This window comes from Macrobrachium rosenbergii, chromosome 5 (assembly GCF_040412425.1).
Source record: "Macrobrachium rosenbergii isolate ZJJX-2024 chromosome 5, ASM4041242v1, whole genome shotgun sequence".
NCBI classification, from domain to species: Eukaryota; Metazoa; Arthropoda; class Malacostraca; order Decapoda; family Palaemonidae; genus Macrobrachium; species Macrobrachium rosenbergii.
Window position 1 is genome coordinate 38,537,758 of NC_089745.1, and position 17,516 is coordinate 38,555,273.

At 38.6% G+C, this 17,516-nt stretch overlaps 1 protein-coding gene and 1 long non-coding RNA gene across 2 annotated transcripts in view; one reads left to right on the forward strand and one right to left on the reverse strand.

Annotated features, from left to right (window-relative positions):
* Positions 1-7,562, reverse strand: part of LOC136838673 (transcription initiation factor TFIID subunit 5-like) — a 34,391-nt gene extending 26,829 nt beyond the window's left edge. The window contains 5 exon segments of the mRNA XM_067104047.1: positions 3,016-3,218; positions 3,715-3,906; positions 4,129-4,429; positions 4,431-4,617; positions 7,453-7,562. Coding sequence (XP_066960148.1) covers positions 3,016-3,218; positions 3,715-3,906; positions 4,129-4,429; positions 4,431-4,513 — 779 coding nt within the window. The 5' untranslated portion in view covers positions 4,514-4,617; positions 7,453-7,562.
* A 3,033-nt stretch (positions 7,563-10,595) lies between these two features.
* LOC136838676 (uncharacterized) lies at positions 10,596-15,777 on the forward strand. The gene is made up of 4 exons (XR_010853081.1): positions 10,596-10,706; positions 10,814-10,842; positions 15,232-15,314; positions 15,706-15,777. It is a non-coding gene; the product is annotated as an uncharacterized lncRNA (long non-coding RNA).
* The last annotated feature ends 1,739 nt before the right edge of the window (positions 15,778-17,516 follow it).

The following is a 17,516-nucleotide window of genomic DNA, read 5'->3' on the forward strand; positions in this document are numbered from 1 at the left end:
GGAGGACAGCACACTCATTTCTTTTGTTGAAAATTGGAAGGTCAGTAGAAGATTTTCCTTTCCCACGAAACTTGGAAAAGGGCCGAGAAGCAGACTTGCCCCTGAACGTCTTGGAAGTGTCCGAAAACACCGAAGTTTTGGTGGAAGTAGCTACCGGAGTAGTCTTCTTCGCTTCTTTGCTGACTGAGCCAACAGGTCCTGTGTTGCTTTTTGTGTGAGAGCTTCAGCAGTCTCTCGAACTAATTCCTTCAGGGAACAAGTGGTCCTTCGACAATGGGGGCAAAGAGGAGAGCAGACCTCTGGCTGCAGGAAACACCTTCGCCAAAAAAAGAGCACCAGAGTTGTCGTTTCTTCAGAACTCCGGTTGCAAAAATGGGGTTAGCTCAAGGCACAATCGCATACCCCTTGTCTATGCAGTCGATCATCAAGTGAAATCCGTCGACTGCGCATCCGAAAAGTCCGAAATTCTTTGACTTTCCCTAGCCAGAGCCGCCACTGACCAATCAAGGAAACTGATGACCTCCACAACAGCGAAAATACTCTTGAGAAGATGATCCAACTCTGACTGCGTGAAAAAGATCTTCGCTGATTGAAGAGCTGTGTGACGACTTGAATCCACTAGACTGGAGAAGTCCCCTTGAGCGGAGGCAGACACACCCAAAGAAAAACGTTCTCCAGTCTTTACCACATGCGGCTGCGATGAGCCAATCTGGAGGGTGGAAGACAAAACATACTCTTGCCTTGCTCTCTCTTGTCTGAGAGCCAGAATTAATTTTCTTGATAGCCTTCTTGGCCGAAATCGCCAAAACTAGGCGTGTAAAAGGAGCTGGATCCGAGGGTTATCCCTCTTAAACTGCGATCTGGGAGAAGCCGAGTCGAAGGCTTAAAAGAGTCCCCAAAGTTCTCCACGAAAAACTTGAGTAACTCCTTATAACCCGAAGATTTCTCCTTGATTCCTGGAAAGTCCTCTTCTATTTCTACATCTTCTTCGATTTCTTCGTCTACAGAAGACACAGGAGACAATTGGTGTACAGGAACAGTTTCCTGACGAAAAGTAGGTCGCGCGGAATCTAAAGTCTTACGACCATGCCGATGTGGCGCCGAATCCGTCAAGTGTGGCGCCGCGCCAAGCTGAAGTGGCGCCGCGCCAAGCTGAAGTGGCGTTTCGCCAACCGAACGTGGCGAATCCGGAGCCAGAGAAGAATGCTGAAGCGCCTGGTTGAGCCTCTTCATTGGTGCATGCGAGTGGGAGGCTCTTGAGTCAAGACTTGTGGCGATTCAAGGAAGTGTCTCCGCAACAGGTGCTCCCGAAGCAGCACGAGCGCCACAAAAGAACTGAATAAGATCCGTCAATTTGTCCGTGACTTGAGCGACAAAAACGGGGATCTTGTTGACCGGTAGTAGGAGGAGGCACTATCTGCAATGAGGCTGGACGAGATGTAGGCGCTCCTGGAACGGAAACACGCGCTTATTACGGGCAATAGTAACGCTGCAGGTTCCTTCCGACGAGGGGCTGATCTACTGAAGAGGAGGAGGAAAAAGGTTCAGGATCCTCCCAGAAGCTACAGCCCGCATGCGGATCCGTCAACGATCTTTTCTTAGGAATCGCTGCAGGAGACGGACGCGAGACCTCTTGAGAGGGCGAGAAGAATGCTTGAAGCGCCCACTTCGAGGAGGAGTCAAAGAATCATCACCACTAGAAGACACATCCCCAGCAGCGCCTTTTCTATGGCGTGCGGAAGCATCCTGGGAATGCACAACAGGAATACTTGAGGGGGTGACTGCTCGGGAGCAAGCCCCACTCGCCTCCTTTCAGTTTTCGACATGCCCTCTCCCTGAACCAGGAGTCCGACAGAGGTCTAGACCTGGGAGAACGAGTGGGCCAACAGACACCTCCTCCACTAACACTTCACTTCGAGGAGCCAATTTTTCAATGGCTTGGCCCATCGTCTGGATGGCTGAAAGCACAGCTGAAAATTTAGTGTCCATCTGGACTTTTAACTCTGACACGGTGATAGGATTGGGATCAACAGGGTCGGACAAAGGAGAGTTAATAGGAGAGAGGGTTAACAGATTGAATTACCTGCCCTACAGACTTAGCAGATGATGACCTCTGCGAAGCTTTCCTAACTCTGTCCTTTTCTAACTTCCGTAGATATTTCTCTAAGGCTGACCATTCATCCGTTGTTAGATGCATACATTCCTCACATGTATTCTCTGAATTACAAAATTTACCCCTACATGAAGAGCAAACTGAATGGGGTCGATAGCCGCCTTAGGCAAACGAGTCCTACAGCCTAAAGCACAATATCTATACTGGGAACCAGAATCAGACATATTGTACAAAAGAATTAATTCCGACCACAAATTGCAAAGCGCTAGCTAGCAAAAAAACCACAAAGAAATACTTAAGTATAAATTGCAGACAAAAATTCAACCACAAAACGAGACCGTGTTACGGTCTCTCGGCAGAAAACTTAATGGGTTCTAGAACATTGTTGGGATAGTTCCTTGTTACCTATAGAGGGCGCTGGTAGAGGATCACCTAGGTGTTTTTAGCGCTAGCGCGAATTTAAAATTCTGCCGTCACGTCAGAGACGACAGCTATATGTAACTACCAGGTAAGTCCTATAAGTAAAATCCAAATTTAGAGTTCTGTGTTCAGAAAATCTTGCCATATACCCCAAGATCACAAAACCAACAACTGGCAAATCCCAGTGTAACCTCTGACTTACAAGAATAACTGTTACACACTGAGGTGGCCTGATACTATTTTGAGAAATGTCCAGATTGGTCAATTCATTATATATTTCTTTCCTTCTACACCTTTAAGATGTGGAAACCACATCCTATTTTCCCAGTTCTTTTTTAACATTCCCTAATCCTGGTGAAGGTGAATTTACCTGTTTTTTCCACTGTTATGCCTTACTGTACCATTTTCCTTTATTATCCAGCATTTTATTGGCCTTACCACTAATCTCAATACTAAGAAGAAGTACACGTCAACATGCTTACCTAAAATTGTCCATTATTTGGTATCCAGTCATGTGGTCACGATTTGTTACGAGTGACAACTTGTGAACGTCATCCTGATAATAATCTTCTTGGAGGGGTCCCAGTTTTTGTAAAAATGTTTTTGAAACTTCTTCATGTCCATTATAAACAAGTTCAAGGTACATATGTACAAACACTGGGTATAACACTAGAGACATCTCATGCTGAAATATATTAATAAAGGTATGATCCTTTAACAATTTAATACATATATATGTACACAGCACACATATTTTATCTATGCTGTTAAGATATGTATGTTTGTGGTCCACAGTCATTTTAACAATAGCATAAGATATACATCAATATACATGATTCATTTTTCCTCTGTTCTTTTCAAGGTCATGCCACCTGAAATCTCCTCCCTCTATGCTTATAATGGTCTTATGAACCATACCCAAACTATACTGACGTCTCTCTAACTCTTTTCACTCTGCACACTCTGCACTCATGAGAGAGAGAGAGAGAGAGAGAGAGAGAGAGAGAGAGAGAGAGAGAGAGAGAGAGAGAGAGAGAGAGAGAGAGAGAGAGGAATGGTATACACGCATGAAAAGAGGGAGTATAAATTATAAAAAATTCTGGGTAATTTACAGATGAAGGTTACATATACTAAGACCTCTTTGCAAATTAAGAACTTCAGTCACTGTTACGATACCGTACCTTGTATGCATCTAAGCTCTTCTCAATAAATGTTTGTAGACTCATGTAAGCATCTTCATACTCAGCAGGATCACCCTCACTTTTGTAAGCTGAAAGGACACTTGAGACTTCTGCATCCCCACCAATGCCTGGTTTTGAATCATCCACCTCTTCGAAGAAATTTGACTCTTGCCTTAGCAGCTCTTCTGTACCCTAAGACAAAGAAAAAAGGTTCACTTAAAAATATTTTCATTAAGATTTAATATGACAATTCAGAAACCATTTCTCAGCTCATTAGCAGTTAAATAAATATACCACACGTTTTCTCACAACATTTTGTGCTAATGTAAGACTAGTATCCATGGTAAAGCACATTTAATTCAAGAAACTTAACTCAAATTTTGCATTCATGAACTTGGTTAAATTCATTCTTACCTTCAAATTATTTTTCTTGAGAAACTGAAGAACAGCAATCAAGGTATTCCTGTCTACTGGAGTGGATTCTGCTGGCACTTCAGGAGTTGGAGTTGTTTCTGGTGTCGACTGGTGTTGAGTTTGAGTGACCGGCGAGGGTATCACATTGGTCATTGTTGGGGCTGCAGCTACAGTCTGAACAGTCTGCATGCCACTGGCAATAGTTGCAACACCCACAGTGTTTACCATACCCATTGATCCAACCAGCGCCTGGTCAGCATCATTCATAATAGTCTGCTGCGTTGTCAGCTGTTGTGCTGTTTAGGTCCACCCCAGCAAATCCATTAATTATGGTTGGATTAGCTGGGGTCAGACTTGCGTATGTTGGAGCACTCCCATCGGCCATTTTTATGTGGTTATCACAAAAGCAGATCCAATAAGAAATTCACTATAAGGCTGATGCTCATTCAAAAGCTGAGTTCCTCTGGCAGTTGGTACCTTTCATCATACCTGAAAAATACTGAGTTCAGTAAACAATGAAAATATAGTTCACCAAAACAAAAGCTTTCCTCTCAATAGGTACTTTACAACTCACTAACGTAACACAAGTAACATACAGTACTCTTTGAAGTTTAATAACTATTTTCTTATACCTAAACCTTTATATTCTTTTGTAACATCTTTACTGTATTTCCTAAAATTTTATAAAATACTTTTTAGTACTAGGCAGACCATCTTCACCCAAAATATAATATTCTTTTCCATATTAAAAACTAAATGTAAAACCAAACTGAATGTTATTACACAACCTTAATAATATTTTGTGAACTCTGCAAATTCAAGGTAATTTGCATGCCTTACAGGTATATGAACCTGAAACCTTTTATATGGGCACCTCCAGCAACAGCTGATTTGGTCACTAAAGCTTGGCAATAAGGTCATAAGTGGTGGCAGGAAGGTGTGATGGGGTACCATCCACTCATCTGCCGGTAACTCAATCACTTTTTCCTTCAGCGACTAAGACAAATGTGGGTATGGTTAGATAAGGGACGATTTCAAAAGACTTCACGCTTGCATATTTGGAAAAATGCAAATTTATCTTGATCTTGGACCTATGAGGACACAAACCCTGGTCTTTTATAAGAAGACTCACACCTTAGGTGGGAGGGTTTGTCTCAAAGAACAAGTCCATCACAAAGGAAATGGAACCTGAGGTTTACAACTTCTGCTATATCTGAAACAGTCTGTGCCTAGGGATGGTCTTTCACCACCAGGATATGCCCTGTTGGTAAGCAATGGTATTGCCATTCAGGGGTGAATGACAGCACTCTAAACCCACCTTCCTAATCCGCTGAGTTTCCAGGTAGGTCTTGCAGCATGTCTGGACTGCACTGTCGGCCCAAAAATGGTAAGGGCCATCTATTTTCCAGAAGGATGCAAGGAAGGTGAGCAACCAATGTGTCACTTCTCCAACCTAACACTAAACAAAGATGCAAGATGCAAACCTGTCCTGATCAAAGGGTGAGGGAGACGGTTTGGATGAGTCCTTCGCACCTTCACAAGGAAAAAAATAGTACAAGATAGCATCAACTTTGCTCCTCTGGATACCAGGATAGTTGGAAGACCCACACATACTTGAGTGAGAACTATGAGGCTAAAGATGAATGGAGCTTTGCAGAAATGAAAGTATCAAAAAGAAACTAACAACAGAATTTATATGGAAATCTTTGCATCATGTGACAACTTTAGATGATGATGAGGATGATTAACTGCTGGGTTCATTCCCCACTAGTCAGGTACAACCTGGAACAACAGGCTAGGTTAGTTTAGGGAAGATTAATGTATAATTTATGCTGTGCCATCAAGTTAGGTTGGTGGGATAGGGGGTGTTTCAGGCCCCATGTTAAGTAATGTCCAGCACCATATGTCAGATTGGACCCATCCTATACACACCAGTTCCCATTGACATCATCATGTCAGTGAAACACACAGGGTAAGGGAAATACAAAAATGAGTAATTTGCACCAACAATAGGCCTAATGCACAGAAGAAGAAATAAGCTAAGCAGTCAAGAAAGTATACTCTTTGGTAAAACTAAAGACTACTAGTGTTGCATGGTTCCCGCCAGTCGACAACCAGAATATTTACCCCCTTTTGTTTACGTTTTTGTTGGTATGTCCTTTATTCATATTTATGATAAATGCTGTCTTTAGTCATCCCCAAGCGGCTGGTGCCAAAAACGGCACCCATTTTCCACGTAAACTAGTAGTTATCAAGCCAGAGCAGACGAGAAAGTCTAGTCTGCAGTTTTACCTACTCTTTGCATAGTTTGGCATGATTAATTACCAAATAGGTCTGTTTGATATCTATTGCAAAGTCACAAATGCTAACGATCTCTGGGTAGTTTACAGTTTACCGGGGCAACCGTTCAACAACCAAATCCCTCTGCATAGGTAAGTAGTTCAACCTCGACCTGACCACGCGACCTGAGCGCATTTATTCTAGCATGAAATTCAAACTGTTAACATGGCGTCTTCCCATCCGTGCCCCGGTAAACTGTAGCCACTCCCCGATTTTGAATAAGGTATGTGCATTTTTTACATAATATAAGGGGATTATGGTAGGATTCTCTTGGTTAGGATACTAAGTCGTCAATAACCAGAGGTTAGGGGTACGATTTCGTCCCCTGTAACCCCTGTGGCAAGCGCACACAGCACAAAATTGCCACTTGCCAGAACATATGTGCTTTCCAAGAATCTTTCAAAATGAGGATAAGGCGCGAAGAGCCGTTCCGCCACGCCAAAACTGATATCAGAAATGTGCAAAAAATGACCGCTAGAATTTCATGATAAATATTAGTTTTCGTCTCGTCGCCATTTTTATTGTGTGTCCCTTCGCCAATTTTCTTGTCAGAGCTCACCGCCATCTAGTGGTAGGTTTTGACTACAAAATTAGCCGAAGATAGGGTTGCCCTGGTAAAGTCTTAAGCCTAACTGATCATGATACTGAGCCTAGGTCTACGACTCTCCTACATGAAGTCAGTCTAGACCTAGGCCAAACTAACTTATGACAGCCTGCGATGAATCCAAGTTCAACATAATTCATAACTCGTATGACTAATAATTCACAGGCCCAGAATCAATTGGTTCTATCGAAAACATAGGCCTAATACGAGACTACACAACTAGGCCTACAATAGGGGATCTAGCCGAAGCTTAGGATGTCCATCAGACGTCTTCCTTTCTTTATTCTAATTATATTTTTTGCATTAAAATAATCAATTATAACTTCAATAGATGTCAATGTTTCTAATCTAACCGGACACTTAACGTGCACAAGCCTTACCTGGTACTTAGGCCTATTATCCGGATTCGGTTTGTCAACTTGACATCAATGTTTATGTTTTGCTTTTTGTCCGACGGCGTTCGTATACTTTTGAAATATTGGTTCTCATCATAGCTTATGCTTTTTAAGTTAAAAGATCATTATTACATAATATTGATATTTATATAAATAAAAATTACATATAAAAATATTAATGTAAGCTTTACTGGAATTTGAAGAGAAAAAAATATTTTTGTAATGACCCGATCTGAAAAGTTTTAAAGAAACAACATAATTTTTGAAATCGTAGCTTTCATCTCTCTCTGCTCTCATTGTTTATATGGCAAGATTCTAGATATCCTTAAACAAGCAGAAATCCTAAAATTATATTTGAAATGTACAATTGTACATTATATATACATATATATATATATATATATATATATATATATATATATAATACACGTGTGTGTGTGTGTGTGTGTACGTGTGTGTGTATCCTCCAGTCTAACAAAACAGAAATTAGTGGACATAGCTTAAGCCCATTTAATATATTTTTTTTAACAAATACTATACTTCAAAACATAGATGTGTAAATTTTGAAGAATTAGGTTAAGAACAGGGAGGCTTAACGCAGCTGTATAAAATGGTGATAGTCATGAAAAGATAGTCATAGAAAGATAGAAACAGAAACAAAATGTTAATATAGCCTACTTCTTTAGAATGGAGGTACAGACGACGAAATTAGACAAAACAATATGATAAGTGAACATTGATGATATTCGGGGACTTTTACACTCCGGTTTTGTTTAGAAACTTTAGGGAAATGAAGACAGTCAAAGAAAAATCTACCACTTATAGCACAGATCACAATCTGACAACCGAATCGCTTTTGGCACAAGTCAGAGCGTAGCAGAAATTCTAACAAAGGAAAGTACGAAGAAGCAAGATACTACAAAAGCAGATAAGCGAACCAATATCATGGCACTGACTCAGTAACAGGAAAAGAGAAAAGTGTGGGGGTTAAAAGTAAAGTAGAAATTAATTAGTAACACTGGGTAATAATGAATTTAGTAACATCTCTAGCTTTTTGGGATTCTTGTTGCAGAAAGCGTAATGCTCTAGGATTAAAATAAAGTTTGACGAACCAGTAAATACAGTGAAGCTAAAGACGATTCAAACTGTGAAAAAAACAAAGGAATTCAGTGTCAATTTAAATAATGTAATAAAACTATGAAGGAGAAAAGCAATACAGTAAAACTAATTCAAGTCAAATAGCTCTGCACTTAACACGAGCAGTGTAGTGTGCCAGCGACTGTGTTTGTGGAGTGACCGCTAAGGAACCAGGAACTAGGAGTTAGAACGAAATCCTAACAAGCAGACGTATCGAAATAAGACCTGAGAGGGAGCTTTAGAATGGAAGAAGCAGCAGAAGAGAAGTTATTTTTAAAAAATCACATGAAACTGTCGTAGGAAGAGAAAGTACAGGAACAACCTTGGGTGAACTCTGAAATAAGAACAAAAGAAAGAAAGGATCTAAATAAAAAGAAAAGAAATGAAAAGGACAGAAGAGTGAAGAAAATATCTTCTAGAATACACATGGGAAAAGAAGTAAGAAGTGTAAGAACAAACATAAAAACAAATAACAATTTAATGATAAAAGATAACACGAGAAGTGAAAAATGGATTAGAATAAAAAAAAATTGGAAAAATGGATTAGAATAAAAAAAAACTGGATAAAACGTATATGTAATAGAACAAATTGAATGAAAATGGGGCCAAAGAAGAATTATAGTCAAATATTGAACACCATTGACAGTGTACCAAACACGAAGATGAACCCTAGAATATGGAGAGCAGATGGCAAAATCGGGAGGCTGAATTATTATAGATGAACAGGCTTTATTCATGAAAACAAAGAAATTAATAATTCTGGTGGAGAAACCAAAAAGTACCCTTGGAAAATGACTTAAGAGGCGCATAAAAAGACTGAAAGTAAAAAAAGAAGCAATTTCAGGTAGACTTAAATCTCAAACTTGTTTAGAAATTCTTAGTATGTTACCAATAGTAAATAAAATTGAATGAAAATCAATAAAACTGAAAAAAACAAAGATGGATGAAAAGAGAAGAAAGCCCACACCTAATTTTGCTAGATACAATACATCTGAAACACTTTATTACACCAGTTTGCGAATGAATGATTTGCAATATGTGGTGTCGGCTTGGCAAAAATTATATTTCTAATTCATCAACAAAATATTGTTCATCTTTCTGAGTTCTTTAAACTAGTCACCTGCAGAGTAAAAGACCTGCCCACACTAGGAAACATTGTTTGGAAACAAAGTTTGCAAACTGTTTGGAAACAGTTTGGAAATTGTTTGGAAACAAAGTTTGCAAACAGTTTGGAAACTGTTTGGAAACAATTTAGAAACACTTTTTACCGTATATTTGTTTCCCATCCAGAATGGAAAACATTTAGTGTTTCTGTGTGTATATGTATATATACATACACATGTATATAATATATATATATATATATATATATATATATATATATATATATATATATATATATATATATATATATATATATATATATATATATATATATATATATATATATATATATATATATATATATATATATATATATATATATATATATATATATATATTATATTGTGTGTATGTATGTGTATATATAATTACATATATACACTTAAACATTCATACTTACACATATGTATATGTACATATGCTTACACGCCAGGAGCATGTCAGCATGACGCGCTCCTTTTCCTAAAAACTTCCTCACCCATCTCTTTTTCTTTCTCTTATCCCTCCTTGAGTGCGTTAAAACTGCCAAGTAAAATGCAGAGGCTACTGCACCAGCAGGCATCCTGGCGACAACTGACATTGTTTGCAAACAGTTTCCAAACTGTTTACAAACAGTTTCCAAGAAACTGTTTTCAAACAGTTTGCAAACTTTGTTTCCAAACAATGTTTCCTAGTGTGGACAGGACTTTAGTCATCTGATGACGTCACTATAAAAGCCTCTATACTCTTAGCATTCATCTCACAAAGAAATTGAAATATATAAAAATAAATAAAAATACGAATAAATTACTATTTATAAATTATTTTATGTGTGTATTCATTATTTTAATGATATATATTACAAAATCATTCCCTGGTAGAAATATAGCGGGAGTCTGGTTCATGACGTCACACACAAACCCAAACATTAGTTCCCTTCACCGCGTCTGCCTCGTCTGGTAAGGACGTCCTCCTCCGTCAATTCTTGTTATATCGAAGATCATCTGTGAATATAGTGGGTGCTGAGCATCTTTCCTATTTCTAATTCGTTCTTCCTTTATTGCAGATCAGACACACGGCAACATGCGTGCTAAGGTAAGTGTAATTTTTTCGGATGTTGGATTTTTAAAATTGGTAGTTTTTAGGATTGATGGATCGTGGTCGACCGACCTGTTTGGACTGTGTGGAGAGAGTTGTGCTTTGTTTTATTGTTTATATAATGTATATATATTGTTGTTTTGACGGATGCATTATATGTTATGTACATTTTAATTGCTAGTATTGATAATACTAGTGGACGTTAGGAGGGAGCAGTGATTGAACTTCACTGTGTTGGTCAACCGCAAAGTTATCTTGTACCGCTCCCATTAGTGACGGTTGTAGCATGTAGGTGGTTCTTTAACTGAAAAAAAGGGAAACACATTTGTAAATTACAGCCTCAGATTGAATTTAGGGAATAGGAAGACAAATGTTTTTGGAAACGCTGTCTATCGTAGGCTAGACAGCACGCGTGCATTCCACGTGTTTTTGGCTTCTCGGCAAGGTCGTAGTCCTAGACATCGGTGTTATCTACGGATCATTTGTTCTTGCTGAATGAGAACGGCCAACTTAGTCTGCATTTCTTGTAATTAAATATAAATGCACAAACAATAGGGGGAAACTGAAAATACTATCCTACCGGCGGGGGAGGCCTCGTTCCGGCCACTCGCCCACCGAAATAACCCCGTTGACCGTCTTTATCAATGATTTTGTTACTGAATATATACTGCATTTTATATTGCATTATAATGTGTAGTACTAGATGAGTCTAATGGTTATGTTTACCTCCTCCTATTGGTGTTTTGCGTATGTCCTTTTGTTTCTAATTAGGATGAATACTGTCTTTTAGACTACTCATGTCTTGAAGTTCGTCCCCTGAATGCTGTTACTAAACACTGTTCCCGATTTGCACTTAAACTGGTAGTTATCGAACCAAATTGGCGCTGTAGTAGGACTTAGTAATCATTGCTGAGGGTCCCTTTGCCCCCTAGTTCCAACCCTTCATTATACTGTACCTCGTTTCATATTTTCTCCTCCATCTAACTATGCACCCTCTTTAACAATTATTTCAATGTGCAACACTGAGCCTTTCTTCTTGTTACACTTTTTAAACCTTTGTCAAAATTTTTTGGTGCTGAATGCCTTCATTTGTTCCAACTCTGGCCTTTTGCCTAAATTCTGTTGTCTATTCTATTTCATATTCTCTTCCATCTTACTCTCCACCCTCTCATAATTGTTACACCTTACAAACTTTTTTTTTTTTTTTTTTTAACTCAAAATCCGTTTCAGCGCAGAATGACCTCACGGCCTGGCCCTTGGCCACTCGCCTAAATTCCATCTCCTATTCCAACTAGTTGTTCATTATATGGTGGGAATGCCAAAATTTATGTAATGAAATCACTTATAAGCCCAGCTTTGCAAAATTTGTTGATTGGCAGAAGGCCTCCCAGGTTTTCCCAGACCGATTTATTTAGAAATGACTGCCATGTGTAGATGGCCAACCCAGTTTTTCCCAGACAGATTTATTTCATTGAACAATGACATGTGTAGACAGCCAATCCTGTTTTTCTCATGCTGATTTATTTAATTTAACTATGACTGCCATGTGTAGAGACAGCCAACCCTGGTTTTCCCATGCTGATTTGTTTAATTAAAAATGACTGCTGTGTGTAGACAGTCAACCCTGTTTTTCCCAGACTGATTTATTTAATTTAACAATGACTTCTAAGTGTAGAGACAGCCAACCCTCTTTTTTTCCCCTGCTGATTTATTTTTTTAAAAATGACTGCCATGTGTAGACAACCAACCCTGTTTTCCCCAGACTAATTTATTTCATTTAACTGACTGCCATGCATAGAAACAGGCAACCCTGTTTTTCCCAGTCTGATTTATTTAAATAATTTAACAATGACTGCCAAGTGTAGAGACAGCCAACACTTTTTCCCAGGCTGATTTATTTAACAGTGACTCATGTGTAGATAGCCAACCCTGTTGTTCCCAGACTGATTTATTTAATTTAACAATGACTGCCATGTACAGACAGCCCACCCTGTTTTCCCTGGGCAGATTTGTTTAGTTTAACAGTGACTGCCATGTGTCGAGTCAGCCAGCAGCATATTACTTAAATATCAATTTTACATTTAAAACTAAGCTGTAAGGAGTAATCGCCATTGATTTTCTGAAACTTTGGGACTGGCAAGAGGTATCAATATATGACAAACTGTTACTTCTTGGCTTTGGCTTCAGCATACTGTCAGTGGTACTTCTGGGCTACAGCAGTATGTTGTGTACTTGAAAGGCTGCTGTAAGAGGCTTGTGGGTAAAAAGGGGTCAGGGGTTGGCTATAGGCTCATACCAGCTGTTAAAATATAAACAGAAACAATAGGCAAACAAAATGTTGACTGGAACTCAGGTTTTTTTCATAGGTTAGTTGTTTTTTTTTTTCATAGGTTAGTTGTTTGTAGAGAAGGTAAGCATACTCAGCCTGTTAATATTGGGCAAATTATTAAGCTAAAAAAAAAATGTATTGTTTAGGTCAAAGTTGTATTGCACTGTAGTAATCATAAAGCATAAAGCCCCTGAAATGTTCTATGGAACTAATTGTAAAGCCACAGTGAATAACAACCACTCAGTCTTATATTATGCATCATGCTTGACAAAGTAGCATTGCTATGGTTGGTTGTTTTTAGGGCTGAATTTATATGCCCTGTGGTTAATGTGTAATATATATATATATATATATATATATATATATATATATATATATATATATATATATATATATACTGTGATAACTTGATAGTTTGGTTTAATGGAACTTGGTCTGACAGGTTTTCTTTGGAAGTAATCATACAGATGTGGGTTGTAAGCAATTCATCTGTTCCTGGTTAAATTTCAGTTAGACCTAGGTTCTGAGTCACTAGCCTATATATTACAGGTATTGAGAGTGTTTATTACTGCATTCAGTGGCATTTACTACAGGGGTAGGACCTTTCAGAATAGAACAAGGAGAATTAATAAAGTGACTAAGCATCGTGAGGCACTAAGCTTAACAGTAATAGTTAATACTGTTACCTGTGTTCCAAGCTAGATCAGATTTGTTTGAAGCTTATACCTCATGTACTGTACAAGAGCACTTGTGATATTTCTTAGCACATACCCCTGACTAGTTGGGACCAGCAAGATCCTTCTAGGTACTTGTCCTTGAAGGGGGGGGGACTTCCTGAACAGGCGCATGTAAATGGTCGATGCAGTGCTGCTTAAGGAAGTTAGGTCACACATTGATTCCCGATCTCTCTCTGACCCTTAGAGACAGGAGATGTAAATCTTTTGTTGATTTGCTTCCAAATGCTGTCCTGCCATAGGTGCTGTTATCAAATGCCTGAAAGGTGGGTTGGGTAGCTCACCTGAATGTTCATTAACATCCTACAGTGCAAGGGGCATCGCACCTTCCTAGGCATTCAGGAAGACCTTTTCTCTGCCACAGATATTTGACAGTTGTGGTACTGCCAAACAACCCCCACATCTTTTTACGTTATTAAATCGCCAACAAGTACATGGTTTAATTTTCCTTGACCTGTATTGATGGCTTAACCCCAGTAACCACCAGCCTCCATTTGGACAGAATAGCTTTTCAGCCAGAAGGAATGGTGAATGTTGAGGTTTGGTGTTTTACCTCAGTGTACCTAGCTGCAAGAGGTGCCATAGTCAAGCTGGCCAAGTTAGATGGAAGCAAGTTCCATATCACCTAATAGCCTACAGTCATGGTCCTTTAATGATATTTGGTCACCTTCCATGTGGCATTACCCATCCAACAGTTCCTTCCTGGAGTGACACTTGTCATGCTCCAACATTGAAACTGCATTGTTTGAGGAATTACAAGATGAAACTAATCCAAGTCTACCTGGTTTATTGCAAGATTACTAAACAAAACTAATCTGATGCCTAATGGAGACATTTATTACATAAATGCTTTCAAATGTATGATGGACAGGTTATTGGCTGTTAGTGAATGGCCTTCCTGGTGAGCCATGTTGGCGACATATAAGTAACTTTGCTTTGCTCAGTAAGGTGTTAAACCTTGGTTCTTGCTATTGATCACAACGCTGGTTGTGATTATCTCATGTACATGTGTACTATTTTTACTGCAGGGTTATATCTTTTGACTTGTTTTAGGAATTCTTTCAAACTGATGTAAGCTGTCTTAAAAATTATGGAAACGTAGAGGTATGTGACATGTAATGTCTAGGTTTCATATTCTTGTATATTAAATTTTATATTTATACTGTATTTACAGTTGATAGGTGGTGATTGATGGGTTTTGTTATTTTAGAACTAGTATGTAAGTTTGCCCCTTTTTTGAAAGTAGCTGTGATTTCTGTCAAAAGGTAGGGTCCTTTTTTGCACAAGTAGAAACAAAACTAATGAGGTTATTTCCCCTTTCAGTGGAGAAAGAAGCGTATGCGTAGGCTTAAGCGTAAGCGCAGGAAGATGCGTGCGAGGTCGAAGTAGACTGCTCTCCCTTTCTAGTAAGTATTGCCATGTACTGTGCATTTTAATAGACATTGCTTTGCTTTTGACTACTCAGATGAGCCCAGTCTTATGGAACAGCCCCATGGGGCCACTGACTTGAAATTTAAGCTACCAAAGAATATGGCATTCATTTGAAAAGTAAGAAGGTAATAGTAAATACAGAAAGTAGAGATCAGTTATTCCAAGAGAAAAAAGTAAATATTTGTGATAATGTATATGCAATATTAGGGCTTACAGTATGTCACTTATAACAGTTCGGAAAACCATTTAAAACCAAAAGAATTAGCAGTGTCATTTTTAGTAATCAAAACTTGAATGCCCCAAACTTTAGTAATTAAAACTTAGGGATTTTGAGAAGCATAGTTAATAAATAATTTTTTTTTTCAGGTTAGCAGCAGTGGACCAACAGTGAAGCTGCCATACTTTTTAAGATCACTCAATAAATGTGGGAGAGGTAAATCAGTTGTATCTTTTTCCTATGTCATTTGTAGAATTTGTCATTTTTAATTGAATTGGAAGAAACTATGGAGACCTGTATGAGAGTTTCTGAGTAGTAAGTGTGAATAGTTTATGCATAAAAATAGAAAGGGTGAGCTTTTGAAGGCTAGGCAATTTGAGATTACCAACCATAGTTGAGTAACATGGATTTGAGCATGTGACTTCATGCTTACTATTTGTTCCTATCAAAATGTCTCGTGTTCAGAAATGTGGTAAATGGTTTTTGAAGTACATGAAATTAGTTTAACCATGCAAGTGTTCAGTTGATGCAGTTTCAGCAACCAGTATTGTTAATGGCCTCAAGGCTTATTGATTATGAGTTCCAAGCTAATGCCATTGAGTGAAAAATCTTAAACATTCATGTCAACTAATTTTGCTGTTTATCCTGCCATCGAAAGGTCTTTATAGCAGTGGTCACATTCCATATACACATTATCAGTACATATTAGCAGGACAAGAATATCAATATATTAGTTTGTTGAAACGCCAGTTAATGTTTACGTGAGGAAAAGTTGAAAAAGTGTATGAGGACTTTGATGGGGGACCAGGTAATTGCTCTATTCCACTGCAAGGCCACCTTTGTCATCCCATAGATTGTAGTAAAAGCTTCATGAACAGCGGAAAGAGAAGGTATGGTGGAAGTAAAGAAGTAACCGGGGTGACAAAAATATCTGTAAAGAGGGGTGGGTCTTGAGCAGAAGACTGCCACAAAAATTTTTGACAGGTCGTATAGAGACGGATGTTGGTTGAAGCTGAAATGTTTTGAATTGCAGTATTTCTCGGAAAGGTATTGGGAATATGTATGGAGGTAGTGTCTTTGCCCATCCCTTTGTGGAGAACAGGATTGTCAATTACTCACCTAAAGCAGGTGGAAGACCCAAACCTACTTTGATGAGAGCTGAAGATGCGTGAAAGTGTATTTCATGTAACTGAATTTTGTTGCACCATGTTTTGGTGAATTGGTCTGTTAACCTGAATTTGTAAAAGGTTTGCTTATGTCTGAAGGTTGTAGATTTCATGCAAAATAATCTATCCCCTGGTAAATGTTAATGCAATCCAGCAAATAAAGTACTTCCATTCAGGTAATGTGCCAAAATTTCATCAACAATTAATAGAGCATTTACAGAATGCCCCAGATATATAATAAAAATGGAAATGAATGGTACCCAAAAACATATTTCAGGCAAACCTCTTGAAAATTTAAGTGGCCAAGCAAGTTGGATTAAATGTTTAGTATTTTTGTTCATGGTAGAGAGAGCGGAGCTGAACGACGTGCTCCTTTAGCAGACATGTTTTGAATACACTGAACCAGAAAGAGTGAAAACTTGATGGAATGGCTGTTGCTCATTACAAACCTAAGTCTTTGTACAGTATACAGATTCAAAGCATAGTAAGAGCTAGGCTTATCCACAGTGCAGTTTGGTTTCCAAAATACAACCCTACCAGACTCTAATTTGTGGAAAATGAATAATTTTAACATCAAATTGCAATAGCAGTTGTCTGATGTACAAAAGGCATGTGATGTTGCTTAGAGAGAGGTGGACTTGTGGCCAGCTGTTCTAAGTTACTAGAGAGTAACATTTCCTTAAGTAATATGACAGTTACATAACCCTGTTGATTGGGTATCGTGGAGTCAATTGTTGAACAAGAACAGACAAAAACTGTTTCTCATGTGGTGTTCTTGAGCCCACTAAAGTGGC